The sequence below is a fragment of the Portunus trituberculatus genome, chromosome 16 (genome assembly GCF_017591435.1).
Source record: "Portunus trituberculatus isolate SZX2019 chromosome 16, ASM1759143v1, whole genome shotgun sequence".
Taxonomy (NCBI): Eukaryota; Metazoa; Arthropoda; class Malacostraca; order Decapoda; family Portunidae; genus Portunus; species Portunus trituberculatus.
The window spans coordinates 3802184-3818774 of record NC_059270.1 but is presented as its reverse complement, the minus strand read 5'-3'; the positions used below and the strand labels follow the sequence as shown (position 1 = coordinate 3818774).

Below are 16591 nucleotides of genomic sequence, written 5' to 3'. Positions count from 1 at the left end.
GAGTAATATCTCCTAGACAAACTTGGGGTTATACTATATTTTTTTCTCTGTGTGTGTGTGTGTGTGTGTGTGTGTGTGTGTGTGTGTGTGTGTGTGTGTGTGTGTGTGTGTGCGCGTGTGCGTGCATATGCATGCGAAAGGGCTGTATGTGTCTGTGCACGCGTGTGTGTGTGTGTGTGTGTGTGTGTGTGTGTGTGTGTGTGTGTGTGTGTGTGTGTGTGTGTGTGTGTGTGTGTGTGTGTGTGTTTATACACATGAGGGTTTGAATTTTGTGAAGTCATTTACATCCTTGGAAACTTCTAAAATACAATTGTGGAAAAAATAAAATAAAAATAAAAAATAAGTATAACATTTTTTTTTTCTCACATATGCACACATGCACACACACACACACACAAAGACTGACACACACACACACACACACACACACACACACACACACACACACACACAACAGCACTCACGGTGGAAAAAACAAAGGTTATACACTCCACCGCTTGTGAATCACTGTCAAGGAGTTGCCTTACATTACATAATTTGCTTTCTTCTTACCCAACTAACTTCCATATAATGTATACATATATATATTTTCTTATTCCATATATATAGTTTAATCCTCTATCCAAGTTAGAAGTCATACACGCTGAAAAAAAAAATTACAGAGATATTCAGCGGTTACTCTCAAACCTGGACCACTTGGTACAATGTAGTTTGTGTAGTTCATTGACCAGGCTTATCTCAGAACCAATACTCAATACCACACTGACAAGCATGAGGGCTAGGGGTTCAGGTGACCCATGTTTATTACAATACATTGAGGTCACTAGAGTAAATAGACTCTAAACAGAGACCCAAACTTGGAAAGGGCTTGGAGTCTGTCAAATGAGTCCCACTTTATCAGCGTGGGGTTGGGGGATGACCTGGATGAGTTATTGCATGACTCAGGGTTATTCTAGAATACAAAGTGCCATAGGATCTTCACATGTCCATGTTTGGGAGTGTCCGCTCAACAAGCACCACTTTCTTGGTGCTTCCACAAGCAAGAATTGGACTTCACAAAACTCAAAACAACTACATAACCCTTGGGTAATAAAGAGGTGATGGGCACAATTGCGACTGAAAGCAAAATAGGATGGTGCTCGTCAACCTGACTGACTGACTGACTGAAGATGAATGAAATCTTTATATAAACAGTGTATATAAATCAGAGGTGGGGAAAAACAAAAGCAACTCACGACAAAATAGGAGAGCATGTTCTTGAGATTACTTTTAAGCCATGTTTAATCATGTCTTCTTTGCAAAAGACAATATAGTCATGAGACAGTGATAATTTCTAAAAATGAAAATACATACATACAATTTTTTTCTTATCAAGGCATCACAAAACTCAATTCACAGAACTTGAACTTTTGTCCTTTCAGTGCCAAGGGTGTTTCCACCTATGAAAATAAACAAAGGACAAAACTATAATCCAAGTTTGCAAAGCCATACTCTAGGTTTGCATTTACTTGTTGGGTTACTATCTTATATTGACGTGTCTGTGTATAGTGCCTCCATTTGCCGAAAGGCAGAGCAAAGAAAATAAAAATGAGCGCACGCACACCAAAAAGATATCCTACTCAACTTACAGAGAGACGGAGGAGTTCACTTTTTATTTTACAATCTCCTTAAAACTTAAAAGACGACAAAAAGCAAAACTAAATAAAAAATCTTACCCTTGCCTATTTTGTTTATTTATTAAGAACTTGCAGTGAATATTTTTTTTTCACAAATTTTTTACTTTATCTTTTTTTTTGTGTGTGTTGGGAATAGTGAGGAAAGAGCAGGTGTTTGAGAAATAAAGGTGGGTAATGTCAAGTCATATCCACAAATTCATGATACATGACATCAGGAGGAGGATGCTGTTGAGGGGGAGAGGGAAGGTCATGTTTAGATACTTCACTATTGTTTTGTTGTTGCTAGAGTAAACAAGACGAGGCTAGACAGGAGATAAACAAACATGGCATCTACATGCACACAACCTCATACTCGATGAAACAGACAAATACACACACACACACTTTCTAGGATGAAACAGATGCCACTCATACATATGTACACAATAAAGTCTCTTCTTCTCGCCCTTCCTCCTTCCTCTAGCCCATGGGACAGAACACGATACATACTATGTGACACCCAGAAGTGCCGGTGGCATCACACACTGCCACAACTTTGTTATTCACCACCTTAGGTTTAATGATGGCATAAGATTATGAACATTACCCTTCAAGTGTTTGTCTTTAAGATGACAAAAGAACATCAACATTATCCTTAAAATATCTGGCATGGTTTGTCAGCACTTGAGAAACTTGATTCATGTATCTCACAGGCTTGACACAACTTTCTTGGCCTAACAGGCAGCGTACATACTCACAAACTGAGAAATCTTTTGACTTGCTCCTGTGGCATGTATGCAGCAATCTCACACACACACATAAGTGTACATACTTACACAAAAACAAACACACACACTCACACACACTGTTGCTGCATATACAACATGTCACTGGTGTCAAGCTATCATACATTTCACTGCTAACCAACTGCCTTGATGCAATTGACCAATTACTGCCATTTAAGAATTACTGTCAACCATACATTATTCTGTCATAATGATCACCACCACTGAAGGGGTATGATTGACCAAACACCACCACTGTAAAATTACCATTGATTAATCCCCCCTTGCCACTACTACTTGCTGAGGGTGGGGGAGGAGGCACTACTCTCTGGTTGAGGCAGGCAGTTAAATTACCTCTCCCTCTGGAGGAGATAACAGCCTCCTCTTCTTCCTTGTGTTTTGACTTGGGGGTGAGGGTGGTGATCTGTTACCATCTTTTTTCTCCTCCTTCGGTTCCTGTTGACAAAAACATAATAACACTGAGGAGCTACCATACCATACCATCCCATACTGTACCTACTTAACACAGACAACCTGATGTTAATCGAGAGGTTCATTGGCTAATATTGTCCTAATTTGCCATGGCCTATGAACTAAAATGTTTTCTGAAAATGATAGAACCAGACTACTGCACAATCATTAGGATATACATATGTGCTTCATCAAAGCTTCATTGAGTCTTAGCTCATGAGTCACCTTATATGTTGTGTGAGAAAAAATAAAGAAATAAGTAAATAAATCCCTCCCAGGTGTCATGCAGCAATGCCATATAGAAGCAAACCTGATTACTTACAACTTCTCCAAACTTCAGCCATTTCCTTCACATTTCAAAAGAATTTCAACAATGCTAATGGATAACCTAACCATTGCAAGGATATAACAGCACTGAAAAATAGTGATGTACATATACAACTACAGTAAGTCCTCGTTATACAGTACATATGCGTTCCTGAAAACCTTACAGCAAATTGAAATTACCATATATCGAACCCATTATAACATGTAATAATAGGAGATGTGTTCCAGCACGTCAAAAGTCACCCCTACAGACATGAAAATAGTCATAAAAAAATGTAAAGTACTGTGCAAGAGAAATAAAAAAAAGTTTTAATTTACCTTTCGCTCGCCATGTATTCTATCAGATGATGTCCCTCACGAGGCTAAGGGACAGTAGGGATTTCAGCCCTTACTCATAATATCCACAAAAAACACGCCATAAGGATTTCACTTGTGTTCAGTGGGAAATGCGGGAAGAGACTGATTGTTGTTGTGGTGACCGCGCGGCGTGGTGGCACTAAGAAATGGTGTAAACAAAACACAAGCGGATACCGTATCTGTGAATTTTTCTTACCGTAAATAGAATCGAGGGTAGTAATAACCAAACACTGTAACTGTGAATTTACTGGATAATGAAGTACCGTATAAGGAGGACTTACTGTATGCAGGACATATAGTATATCATACAATGTTGTTGCTTAACTCACAAATTCAAACCTGTCAACACTTCTACTTTACTGTACAAATAACAATGAATCCAGAATCAAACTTTTCATTGTCATATTTCTCTATATTTTCAAAAATGTTCCCCAAAAATCCATAAATAGATAAATAGAATAAAACAAATAAAAAAATAAAATCTAATAAATAAACAACAATCTATCTAGCATGTATAAGAGAGTTCCCTGAGGAAAAACACCTACTCACAGAAATGTCTAAGTTGGAAGCATTCTATAGTCAAGTACTTTTATAAATTAAGACACTCAAATAACATCCATTGCTAGTAAGTGACTGTGGATGGGCCATGCTGAGACAACCACCTAATCACTGTTGCTGCATGGAGTTCATTCCATCACTCCTGTATTACACCACATCTTTGAACCTTGTTTCATTTATATTTACAAAAATCTTTATGTGTAATCAAGTAACACTCTCAAGACAGTACTGGCCACCACTGCTGTCCTCCCTCCCTCTTAGCATGCTCATATCTAACATCTAATTATTTAAAGCATTTCACCAAAGAAGGTTTCCAACTTAAAATGACTTGATATTTCACTGGAAACCCTGTGTCCCCAACTCAAGATTCAATAATAATAATAATAATAATAATAATAATAATAATAAATAAATAATAATAAATAAATAATCAGGTAAATAAATAGACACTGTAAAGGAATGGTAGCTATATAACAAGTGCAAGTAGGATATTTTAACTGCACTCACCAGTACTTCCACTGGGATGCCAACTTTACACTACAGCAATAAGAGAAAAGAACAATTGACTGGAAACAAACTGAAGGAAGAAAGAAGGCAAGTGACTACCAACACACCTCATGCACTGCACCACCTCCTCCGCCCGCTGCTGCTGCCCCCTCAGCTGCCGGGCCCTCAGAGCTGCTTCTGAGTGCCCGGGGTGGCGGGGGGCTGGGGCGTAGTACCAGAGACGGCTGCGGCAGTGGAGGCAGCCTTCTGCTTGAGCATGGTCCAATCAAAGGTATAGTCATACTGGTGGTGCAGGGTGCGGAACAGAATGCGGAACAACTGCCGAAGATACATGTAGTCGGGAGCCTCATCAAAGCGCAGTCCCCGACAGTAGTTCAGATACATTGCAAACTCTGCTGGGAAGCCCTGTAAAGTGGAGGGATGAATTACACGATGGCAAAGACTGCTTGCAGCACACACATTAAAGTTTCATAATTGGCCAGATTCCTAACATCTGTATTGAAACTGTTCTTTGCTACTTCAATAATTCATATTTCTCTGTAGGAAACATATAATCTAATCTGCTTTATGCCTGTGCCTTATCGTTTCTAAATAATCTAGAATCACTCCAAGAGAGGTCTCTATCAGACTACACTCTTTTTTTTCTTCACATCTTGTGTATTACAATACTCTCATTATACTTGTAAAGGGCTCACTCCCTCATACCAACAGCATGCATGTCACTTGCATATCCTTGTTCTTTTCCCCATATTTTACAGATAAGAAGACTATCACAATGTACAAACTGAGCAATAATTGAAATTTTAGCCTGGTGGCAATCAGAGATGTGAACTTAGCTGGTAGTTTTCAGGGCATGACCAAAGAAATCTTGGAATGAAGTGGTCCAAAAAAGACATCATAGGCCTGTGTAAGGAGACTGCTAGACACCAAGTGAACCAAGTCAGCTACATGAGATTGATGAACATGTAAGCATGTATGAAGCCTTTCAAATAATACGCTCATATTCGTCAATTAAAAAATCTTAGATTATTATTTAGACAAGGCTACAGTATATCTACTTTTATGACTATGGAACTAGAACCTAAAGGTGAACATTTCAAGCAATCCTTGATACACTAACTACTTGGCATGTCTCCATCAATAACAAAAGCATGCTGGGAATGTCTCCATTTATAATAATAGCATGGTAACATGACACAGCTCAGCCAGCTTTGGGAAGGCAAGCCTCCTTTCCAAATAAACTAAAATGAGATGATAGACATACCTTGCATAAAGACTCTACAGGAGTTGACATCTTTTTCTCACTAATTTTCTCATATTTTTGCTTCTTAGTAGCAGCCTTGAGCCCCTGCCAAGGTAGTGAGCCCCGGTTGAAGTACATCAACACATATCCAAGACTTTCCATGTCATCCCGCCGGCTGTGGGAGGCAGAAAAGGAGGAATGAGAAAAGCATTCTTCATATTATCTTATAAAAAGAACAAAGTGCATCAGAGAACTACATCAATGATTTCAGAATTGAAGAGGATTAAGACAAAGATGACTTTGATATCCTTTAAGAATACTGTGAAAGAGATGTAATAACTACAACAGCCAGGATAGCAGAAGCATTACTAGACAGCAAAGATGATCAAATTTCAGTTGTAAGATAAGTGAAACAAGGCAGCCATCAAAATATCAAAAGGCTATGAATAAATCAAAACAATCAACTTTGCACCTTTTTCTATTCAATAACCATTTACATATTTGAAGAAATGTAACCAAATCAACCTTCATCTTTGCTGCAATGATAATTACTTTTCTTGAGCTAGTGAAGGATTAGAATCAAAGAAAAAACACCTTTTGAGATTTGGAAAATACAAGTTTGTGCTCAAGAGTGGAAGGAAAAGTAGTAAAGCAGAAGGTAAACATGGTATAAAGAAAGCAGGTCTAGTGTAGCTTTCCTTTACATTACATCTCAGGTTCTCATTACAACTACTGCAGACTTACATACTGACATTTCCCTGCACTTCATCAACAGAGACAAGATCACCCTTGGTTGAATAAACATTACCTTTGTTCAATACCAAGATGGGCATTGATGGAGGCGTAACGGGCGGTGCCAGTGAGGTTCTTGTCCTCCCGGTAAGGAATGTGGGCACGCGACCGGTTGTCACGGTACTTCTTGGCCAGCCCAAAATCAATCAAGAAAAGCTTGTTGCAGTGTCGCCCAATCCCCATCAAGAAATTATCTGGAGAAGGAAGAGGAAGAAAAGTTATTTCAAAGTTAGAGAATACTGTACAGTTTTCACTTCAGCATAAATGAATCATGATGAAGTATACATTACTCCTCTAAATACCATCTCTATTAGGTCATGAAAGAATCAATACAACAAATACATATAGACAAATCTACAGCAAATTACTAAATAGCAAGAATATAGAGGTGTTTTCTGGTGTGATAACAACAATTCAAATACCTTAAAAACAAATCTACTAATTTACTGCCTTTCCAACAGTCTTTTGCACAACAATGGGACAGATGGCTCTCTTCCCTCACACTTTACTACCTGCATTCAACACATGTACACTCCAACACCAGCCTCAAATTGTCTATCTGGGGAGGGGACAAACGAGTTCCCAGAACAGACTGCTCTTCTCATATCAATGCAAAATACTTTGACACATACCTTAACTTTCTAATTAACTTCCGCATTAATAGCCTTAAGATTTGATTTTCATTCAGAGAAACACCACCTAATAATCAAAATTAAAAACTTATCATCTCCAGCAATAACACTCTGAGCTCTCTTGGCTTTTTTAATTATAATTATTTTCTCCTCATCCCAGCTGCCAACTCTGTACAGAGGCCTATCTGCAAGTCTTCCTTCCCCACAACCTCACTGCATAATACTTTCTAATTTATCTCATCCATATTCTGTCATCCTCCTTAAGGCAAGAATTAATCAGCGTCCTCAATCTTTCATCCCTGCCTGCTTGAACTCTTTCAAGAGAGAGGTTCCAAGACACTGCTTTGATACAGAATAATTGTCTGGGCTCTACTTTTTTTTCTGTCATTCAATAACCTTTAGTCACAGCCACTTACATAAACAAAAAAAAAAATACAAAACAAATAGATAAATTTCCCTATAACCAGGTCAAGACATTTGCATATAAGGAAAGAATGATGTTTATCAGTGAAAAGGAGACCAGCTCCATCCACCTCACCTGGTTTGATGTCTCTGTGAATGAAATTCTTATTGTGGATAAACTCAATGCGGCCAATCATCTGGTCAGCCAACATCAGGACGGTCTTCATAGTGAAGCGGCGACTGCAGAAATTGAAGAGGTCCTCAAGTGAAGGTCCCAGCAGGTCCATCACCAAGATATTGTACTGCTGCTCCTGACCAAACCACCTGCAAAGAAGGGCAAGTTAACCCATAGTACAATAGTTCATTTCAGAATTAAAATATGACACCAGAATCTGCCATCAAACAACAAGCAATACCTCACACTGCATACCAGAGCTGAAGACTTCAAAACCAGCCCATTCAATCAACATGATAAATATCCACACTTATGATGAGATTCAAAATATAATGCCAACACCAAGCTCAGTTTAGTTTCCCTGTATTATTATAATTTTCTTACTCTTAACCTGGTATTTTGTACTGTGTCACAATCACTCTCAACTCTTTTAGCAGCATTTGCAATGTGTTTCAGGAACACAAGACAACTGGCAGGACAGGTCTGTGATGAATACTGCCACATGCCAACATTTTGCATATTTCATAAATAGGGATGTAACCATGAAGTTATAAATAACAATCATTTAAAAATAATAAGTATTTATGTTAAATAATCATTGTGTATAAATCACATACAACTTGGCAGAGAGGAGTGCTGACACACCAAGCATTAATTCATGTGATTTTACTAACAGTCTGGCTCAACAATAGTTAAAATTTCTTTACTTTTTTAATGTTAGAGGGGAAATCTGGCCAAGGACAACATAAATTATTAAACCAAAACGCTCACTTATGCCAGTCCTCAAGCATGTGTGGGAGAGTTAGCCAAATCTTGAAACTTCCCTCTTAAAATGAGCTCAGGTCATAGGAAGATGGATATACAGAGGCAGATATGGAGTTCCAGAGATTTCAAATTATTATTACCCACCCAACAACAATTCAATGACAGAACACATTTCAACACTGGTAAATGCTTCCATCCCATTTCTTCTTATGACTACACTGAGATTTGTCAAGTTCAGTTCCTACACAGCTCAAAACATAAAAATTGCACCAATATGTATAACATTTTCTTGATGTCTTTCCCAAGTCTTACTAAAGTTAAACTCACTTATTTTTTAAATGTGGACACATAGTAGTATAGATACGCCACACTTCGCAAACTGCTACCTTGAACCAACACAACTAAATGCCTATGGAACTTACACACGGGATTAATGCACCACTGAGACAGAGGGAAGGAAGACAGCACCTCACATAGGAAAACCTCCCCCATCCCCCCTATAGACAGTAATAAAAAAAGAAAATAAATAAATAAATAAATAAATAAATAAAATAAATAAAACAAGATGAATAAATATGTAATAATAACAAAAAAAAAAATGAAATGTGACTGTAAAAGCAATGAATGTATAAGAAAGATTGCACATTTGATTAAGAATGAAAAAAAAAACATTCCTCAAATGGGCAAATGGGTAACAGTAAAGAAAACAAGGAGCACAACAAAACCACCTTCTTGAGAGAGAGAGAGAGAGAGAGAGAGAGAGAGAGAGAGAGAGAGAGAGAGAGAGAGAGAGAGAGAGAGAGAGAGAGAGAGAGAGAGAGAGAGAGAGAGAGAACGGCACCACACTCCTAAGACTACAGACAATATCAAGTGAGCAGATTATGCTAATACACTCACACAATCCCTTCATACCTAAAACATCACCAATACAAACCCTCGTATCAAAAACATCATCATCCTACGCAGAACAAAAGCCCCCAAAACTTGTGGTTCATGACACTTGAAAGATCCCACAGCTCAGGGTGTAAGTAGATCTTTTGGCTGTGTGATGCTTGGCTTTACTCTAGAGATCACAAAGTGGCCGTGACTCATCCTTGCAGAACAACCAAAGTGCATCAGGGACAACGCCACAGGAAGCAGCCTCTTCAGCCTAAATTGAACGCTAAATGCAGCTTCTCAATTCTTGTACCTAATGATTGGTGAGAGAGAGAGAGAGAGAGAGAGAGAGAGAGAGAGAGAGAGAGAGAGAGAGAATATGACAGATGAAGTAATGTAAAAGAACAGAATATGAGAGAGAGAGAGAGAGAGAGAGAGAGAGAGAGAGAGAGAGAGAGAGAGAGAGAGAGAGAGAGAGAGGTATATGATGTGGGAGATACATAACTGGGTCAAGTGCACACAATAATCACAGTCCCCTCCCACAGTTCACATGCACCCTCTCCCTCCCTCCCACACACACACACACACACACACACACACACACACACACACACTGCTCACAATGAAACAAAGACAAAGAAAATACACCCAATAAGATATCATCAAAGAATGCTCATGAATGACTAACACACACACGCACACACAGACAGACAGACAGACAGACAGACAGACAGACAGACAGACACACACACACACATCTAAATTAACTCCATTACTTGTTATTCTTTTGTTTGTGAAAGTTAACAAAACTTTTCCCTTTTTTTTGTTTAGCCAACTTTGCTTTTGCCTCGTGTATAAAAATACAAATGGAAAGGTATAAATAAATAACTAGTCCACCACCTTTCCCTTCTCAAAACCTTCACATTTAGCAAATTTCACCTATCTTGTCTATCTTGTACTTCAGCCACTGTTAACTCTTCTACTGGCACACTAACCACTTTGACATACATTTCCTTAATCAATCTAAGACACCTTTTCTTTCCTACAACCACTTCCAAACACTGTGCTAACAAGAAATGACTCAATCTACTCTTTATATCTCCTTCTAGATGCTTATAGAGATTTCAAACATTGCCTTCAGTGCAGTGGATCATTGCTTTTTTACAGTCCTACATATAAGTAACTCTCAGGTGTAACGGCTTCGTAAGTTCTCAAGGGTTAACAAGGTGAGTGTTTACCTATTGCATTGGCCAGGGTTCAGATATTTGATGGGAGCAACTGTTAACACCTAGTACTTTTCATACATACTACCCTTTGGCCCAGCACATGAACCCATTCCAGCTAGTCTCACAACCAGTCCTTGCAAGCTGAGGAGGAAACACTGCAGGAAGTGAATACCTAGTTATCAGAACATGGCTTCCCTAACTCACACTCTTGGCATCAACACAAAGGGATAAACAGGCTTTCACTCGACGCCCAGCTCAGCAAAACTTCATCCTTCTCAACAGCAGATGAGAAAAGCACTACGATATTGGTGGTGGCATTCTTTAAGAACAATGAGGACAATTCAAGTACGAGAAGAGAGCACATTCTAAATAACTCCCCACCTACTATAAATAAACTGAGTCCACACTTATAAACAAACACACACACACAGACTCACACACACACAGATACACAGATATAGCCATGTCAGGGTTAATCTGGTTAAGGAAACCTTCCCTCTCCCACCCCCACTACCATCCCCACCTCACCACACCCTCTCCCTTCAAAACAGCACAGCACACACTTCACATCACACATTAACACCTTGTGGCTTAGTGCCAAGATCTACCTGAAAAAATGCTTACTGTGTTTAGCTTCCCTTCAAATGGCATGAGGAAGTACAGTGCTATCATGGCTCACATACACAACCTTTACTTCCTCCTTCACACACACACACACACACACACACACACACCTGATATGTGGGATGCCAACGCCCCCTTGCAGGATCTTGTACACCTTGCTTTCATACAGCAACTGTGGGTGGCGTGCCTTCATGGCCTCCAGCTTGATGGCCACCTCCTGCAAAGACAACATTATTCAGTAAGGATAATAGGAGAAACTGTTATGCTACAAGACTGTCACAATAACAATATAAACTCAGGACCCCACAGCAATTCTGACCTAAGAAAACCTGTGTCAGAAGCAATCACTTGCAATATTCTAATACAATCCTGACAGTGAAGCATGGTCAGCAAGGCAGCAAGAGTAAATTTAAATTGCTGGGGACATACAAGGAAACTTATTATTACTGCAAACAGGTGCTTAGTGTAAAAATGTTCCTTTCATACTTTTGAATGCTTAGTGTAAAAATGTTCCTTTCATACTTTTGAATTAAAGTACTTGGGGCAAACTGCAAAATGTAAGTGTTAATGACAACTGATCTACAATCTGAGGATTACAAGTCAAGAAGAGTGTTTGTTAACATAAGTGATACAGGTGCAAGAGATGATGTCAACAATGCTGCAAGGGTGTAAGAATGGCATACAGGTATTGAGGAAAAGACTCCCAATATTCCAAGTAGTTGATATTCATATTTAGGCACCATTCCTCTTAATGAGCAATTTTCCCCTCTGAATATTGTTTTTTGTTATCAACGGGAAATTGAATCTTTATGTTCAATTAGACAAAATTAGTGCAAACATTACAACTGAATGGTTAATGTGAAGGTGAGAAAAACCCTGCACATACCAACTATTGTTATGGTTGTCAAAGGTTCTCACAACATCAATCATATCATTAGTAATAAATATTATGAACAGAAAAGGTTGCAATATTGTCTTGCTTCACAACTCATTCACAACCCTTTTTATAAGTCAAAATGAAGAGAAGAAATAATTACACACAAATAATCCTGTGTATCTAGGTAAGTACATATATATGTACTGTACCAACCTAAGAAAAAAACAAGAAGCAACACAGAATGAATAAAACAAGTAGCAGGCAAGAATAATTTACAGGAGTGTTCACCTTCCTACCATCAATGCCAAGCAGAAAGGAAGAACAAAATCACTGTAACAGGCCATACTTGGTGGTTCTATTTCCCATATTCAACCCAGAGGGAAAAGGTTCCTGGGCACAGAAATTAAACTTAAAAAGTAAACAAAATTTGTAACTGACTGGACACATTAAGGAATCCTAAAAATAGTGAAAAAAAATAAAGGGAATGACAGAGAATCAAAGTCATCAAACCTACATAAACCCAAGTTTGTGTGGCTGTCAGAAGCATGAAGCACGGGGAGCTGAGGAAGTACTACACCAGTCACCAGGGGAGGGAAAACAGTCAAACATCACGGTCTTAACCCAAACTGTGCCACGTGCAAAACAGTAAACACAAGAATTGCACCAGGATAACTATTCAAATATGCACTATAAGAAAAAGACAAAAAGCACCACAATCACTCTAGAAGCACCAGTGATGGCTGTGTTGACATCACTAGATAGACCGAAGATGGAAAACCAGTGGAAGCCTCTCTGTTCATGAGCAAATTAACATGAACAGATCCCAGCAACTAAAGAAGTGTCAGCTGTGATGAATCAAGGCCACACAATGAATCACAAAGGTAACTAAGAGGCTCAGCAGCTGCTATACACCAAACAGAGAACAACACACACCTAGGTAATTAGAAAGGAGAGAAACAACTCAAGTGAACAAAAAGGCTGAATATCAATGGATGTTACAAATTGGTACTCTCCCTATGCACCAATGAAGCAAAAAGATTGAACACTACAAGACACTATAAAGGATTTTGAAAGAAAAAGATGGAGTACAAAATTGAGAAAAAGAAACTATACTATTATGTTGTACTTTCCAACTGTAAATTTCAAGCAGACATTTACTGCTTAGAAGACAACTAACAACCTGATATTTCCTGCCTTTGCTTTGCCTTGACATGCATTTTGTTCCAGTCTTAAAACACAAATCTGTGCATCCAATTAGTAATGAATGAAACATCAATACATTAAGCTCAATCCCGACCACCTCAGCCAAGTCACAGCTTCAACAACAATGAATAGTTTCCAAGCCTTATCAACTCAAGATCTGATAAACCAGTTCTATGAATCTTTAGAACAAACCTTGGCCTAGTGGCTTTCTGGGTCACTACCTACCTATCACCACTCTGCCAGGAATATTTCAGGTCTTCAATAATGAAAAGCCTACATGGTAAGGTAACATCAGATATGGCAAGTTAGTAAGTTCAACATTGATTAGTAACTACCAGGTATCTGATATTTCAAACAATCAATGTGGTATTTTCTCAGTCCATTTGAAACAAACTAACTTACCCAGCAAACTGTGGATGCTCTAGGCAGTGCTCTATGCCAGCTAGTTCCTATAAAATTATTTGTTTTAGCCTTTTGTTGTTTGTATTCAATATTCCAAATAGCTAATTGAAAGCCTTCCATGACTTACACAAGGATCGTGTTACTATAGGTGGCAGTGGTGATGGTATTTCTACATTCATCTCATGTCTGCCCTCGTAAAGGAGCTTGACATCATTTACCTGAATGTCACTGCCTTGCTGCTTCCACAAACCACTCATGACCTACTTTACATCACAAGAAATTACTGTATTTTTTTACATCCTTGCAGCCCCTTGCCTCCACACTTTCAAACAAACCATGTGTACCATAAACAAGACACAATATCATCACTGGCAATGAGTGCATATTAGTTATGTTGTTCAGCTATAAGCTCATCAAGCAAGAACAGCTTTGCTGTATATACAGCAGCAATACACAGTCCTATATACTTTTATTTCTTTTTTTCATATATATTTAGATATTTATGGTTTCAATATTTCTACTGAAAACCAAAACAAGAATTATAATCAATATGAAATTCCATAATGATATGTGTCAAATGTGACTCATATCACAAATCCACATTATGATTTCCATTCTCAATCAGCAATCAACATTCATTAGGATACAATCAGAATGCAAATTAAGTGGACAACATGATCAGACATGAATCCCACTGGTAAGTCTGTCATCATGTCTAAATCTTGGTGGAGAAATTTAACCCTGAACTAGTTCCAAATGGCTCATGTAATGCATGTTATGGCAAAGAAAAGGCAGCAAAGGGAATCATCAAAATAGGACAATAGAGCAAAAAGATGAAGATAGTTTTCTTATGATAATGAGATGACTAACAAACTAATTCATAAACAAATCCTATCATAACCAAACAATGTTGAACCAGTGAGTGACCTTGCAGCTGGTGGTGGCGTGGCCCTAACCATCTTAATCCTGGTACTTATTATTGGGGCCGTGCATGAGGTGACAGCAGCACGTGAGTCACCATGGGCCATGACAGGAATGGGAGAGAAAGGCACAAATGGGGAGAAACCATATGCACCTCCCCACCACCCCACAACACCATCACCATGCCAACACCAGCCAAGAGAAAGGTGCTCCGAGGGATGGGTGGGAGAAATGACGCAATTACTTGGGAGAAACAAGGGCCAAACAAGGGCGGTGGGGGTAAGCAGGGCCTCTCCACCACCACCTCCACCACCATCACCACCAAGGGCCACCACACCATCACCACCACCACGCACACTGCGCACAACATTTCAAGACGGGGGATACATGCAAGTGACACAGCACCCGTTAATGATACAGTACATGCAGGAGGCAGCATGACCTACCTCTCCATTGGTGATGTTGATGCCCAGGTAAATGTCCCCGAAGCTGCCACTGCCGATTTTCCTCACCAGTCTGTATTTTCCCCCGACCACGAACTCCCGACACCCGATTATCCCCGAAGACATGGCTGGCGGAGTTAAGGGTTTCCTGTGGCTGCCCTTACAGGCTCATTTGAGGGAGGGAAGATAGGGGGGAGACAGAGGAGAGAAGGAGAAAAAAGGTCCCAGCGCCTCGAGTCTCCGCGGGACGCACTAAGCCACCTTCACAGAGATTCTGTTTGCCGTCCTCTCCAGCCTCAGCAGGTGCCCCAGGGCGTCCCTCACAACACGGCGCCGCGGTACTAGGGTTCTGTGAGTCCCGAGGGTATCAAGGGGCAGAGGGCGGCAAGGAAATGGCGCTAAATTGGCAAAAAAGGAAGAGGTGACGTCCGCTTCTCTCTCCCCCTTCCTCGGGACTATAAGGGGAGAGCAGAGTGATGGCGGGTCGCTGGCCACCCCGCGGTACAGGGGATCCGATGCCACACACGATCAGCTGGCCCACCAACACAACAGATGGCTCACTGTCTAGAGGGATCCGATTCTCCACCAGCCTCGACTAGACACTCTCCTGTACTGTGTTCGCTTTCGTCTACTGGCACAAAATGTTGCGTTAATTGTTGTAATTTTCTTATTTTAGTATTCCTCTGTTTTAAAATCGTGTTTTCAGGTGAATGAGTTTACATGGTTTAAGAAGATAAAATTGTTAATGCATATGGGTCGATTTAAGAAATAAACAAAACACTTACTACTATTTAAAAGATATTTTATATAGTAAAAAAAACTATGTATTTTCTCTTAAGGGTTAGGTGACACATTGCAATAGCTAAATGAATAGATAAGACACTGGTCTAATATAGTGAATAACGTTCTCCCTCATTCCCCTCTTTGTTGAAACTAACAAGGGTAACTAGACAGTTCAATGTTCATATCATATTTCATCATCATTAAAAATTTCCTCTCTCTCTCTCTCTCTCTCTCTCTCTCTCTCTCTCTCTGAGAGAGAGAGAGAGAGAGAGAGAGAGAGAGAGAGAGAGAGATCTGTTCTTATTAAAACAAGCCGAAGGTTTACCAGTAATTTTCAGATCTATCTTGGAGTGCATAAGGTTCATCAACCCTCGGTTGTGATGACAGATTGCTTTCATTCATATCTCGCCATAACGTATAGGTAGATAAGGAAACAAAAAATGCAATATGAATACTTTTTAATGAGTTAAGGAACGAGGTTTTATCTCCGCAGAAAACAATGGTAATATTGCTCAGGAAACTACGTATTAATGACCTCAGACTTAGAGAAAAAGCTATTTCAATCAT

The 16591-nt window shown here is 39.4% G+C and overlaps 1 protein-coding gene and 1 long non-coding RNA gene across 4 annotated transcripts in view; one reads left to right on the top strand and one right to left on the bottom strand.

Annotated features, from left to right (window-relative positions):
• Nucleotides 1-160: 160 nt before the first annotated feature.
• Nucleotides 161-15716, bottom strand: LOC123504497 (casein kinase I). 3 transcript variants are annotated; one of them, XR_006674844.1, is made up of 7 exons: nt 15245-15716; nt 11506-11612; nt 7866-8053; nt 6712-6889; nt 5925-6078; nt 4768-5563; nt 161-2896 (listed from the first exon to the last, which is right to left on the bottom strand). XR_006674844.1 is itself a non-coding variant. In XM_045255069.1 (6 exons), exons 1-6 carry the CDS (start codon nt 15365-15367, stop codon nt 4826-4828), a joined length of 990 nt encoding a protein of 329 aa, XP_045111004.1. In that variant the 5' UTR covers nt 15368-15716; the 3' UTR covers nt 4767-4825. The 3 variants fall into 3 exon arrangements, 1 of the variants encoding a protein (XP_045111004.1); XR_006674843.1 differs by having other exon boundaries at nt 4768-5065; nt 15245-15715; XM_045255069.1 differs by lacking the exon at nt 161-2896 and having other exon boundaries at nt 4767-5065.
• Nucleotides 9958-16591, top strand: part of LOC123504500 — a 36980-nt gene continuing 30346 nt past the window's right edge. Inside the window, exon 1 of the long non-coding RNA XR_006674845.1 lies at nt 9958-10025. This is a non-coding gene — a long non-coding RNA (uncharacterized LOC123504500). The remainder of the gene's footprint in view (nt 10026-16591) is intronic.

Excerpts from the sequence above, each read along its gene's own strand:
- LOC123504497 (XM_045255069.1), bottom strand. The coding sequence starts at position 15,367 with ATGTCTTCGGGGATAATCGGGTGTCGGGAGTTCGTGGTCGGGGGAAAA. Across the intron at positions 8,054-11,505 it reads GTTGGCATCCCACATATCAG|GTGGTTTGGTCAGGAGCAGC; the intron begins GTGTGTGTGTGT and ends CCTTCTTTGCAG. Across the intron at positions 6,079-6,711 it reads CATCTTGGTATTGAACAAAG|CCGGCGGGATGACATGGAAA; the intron begins GTAATGTTTATT and ends TGCCTCCCACAG.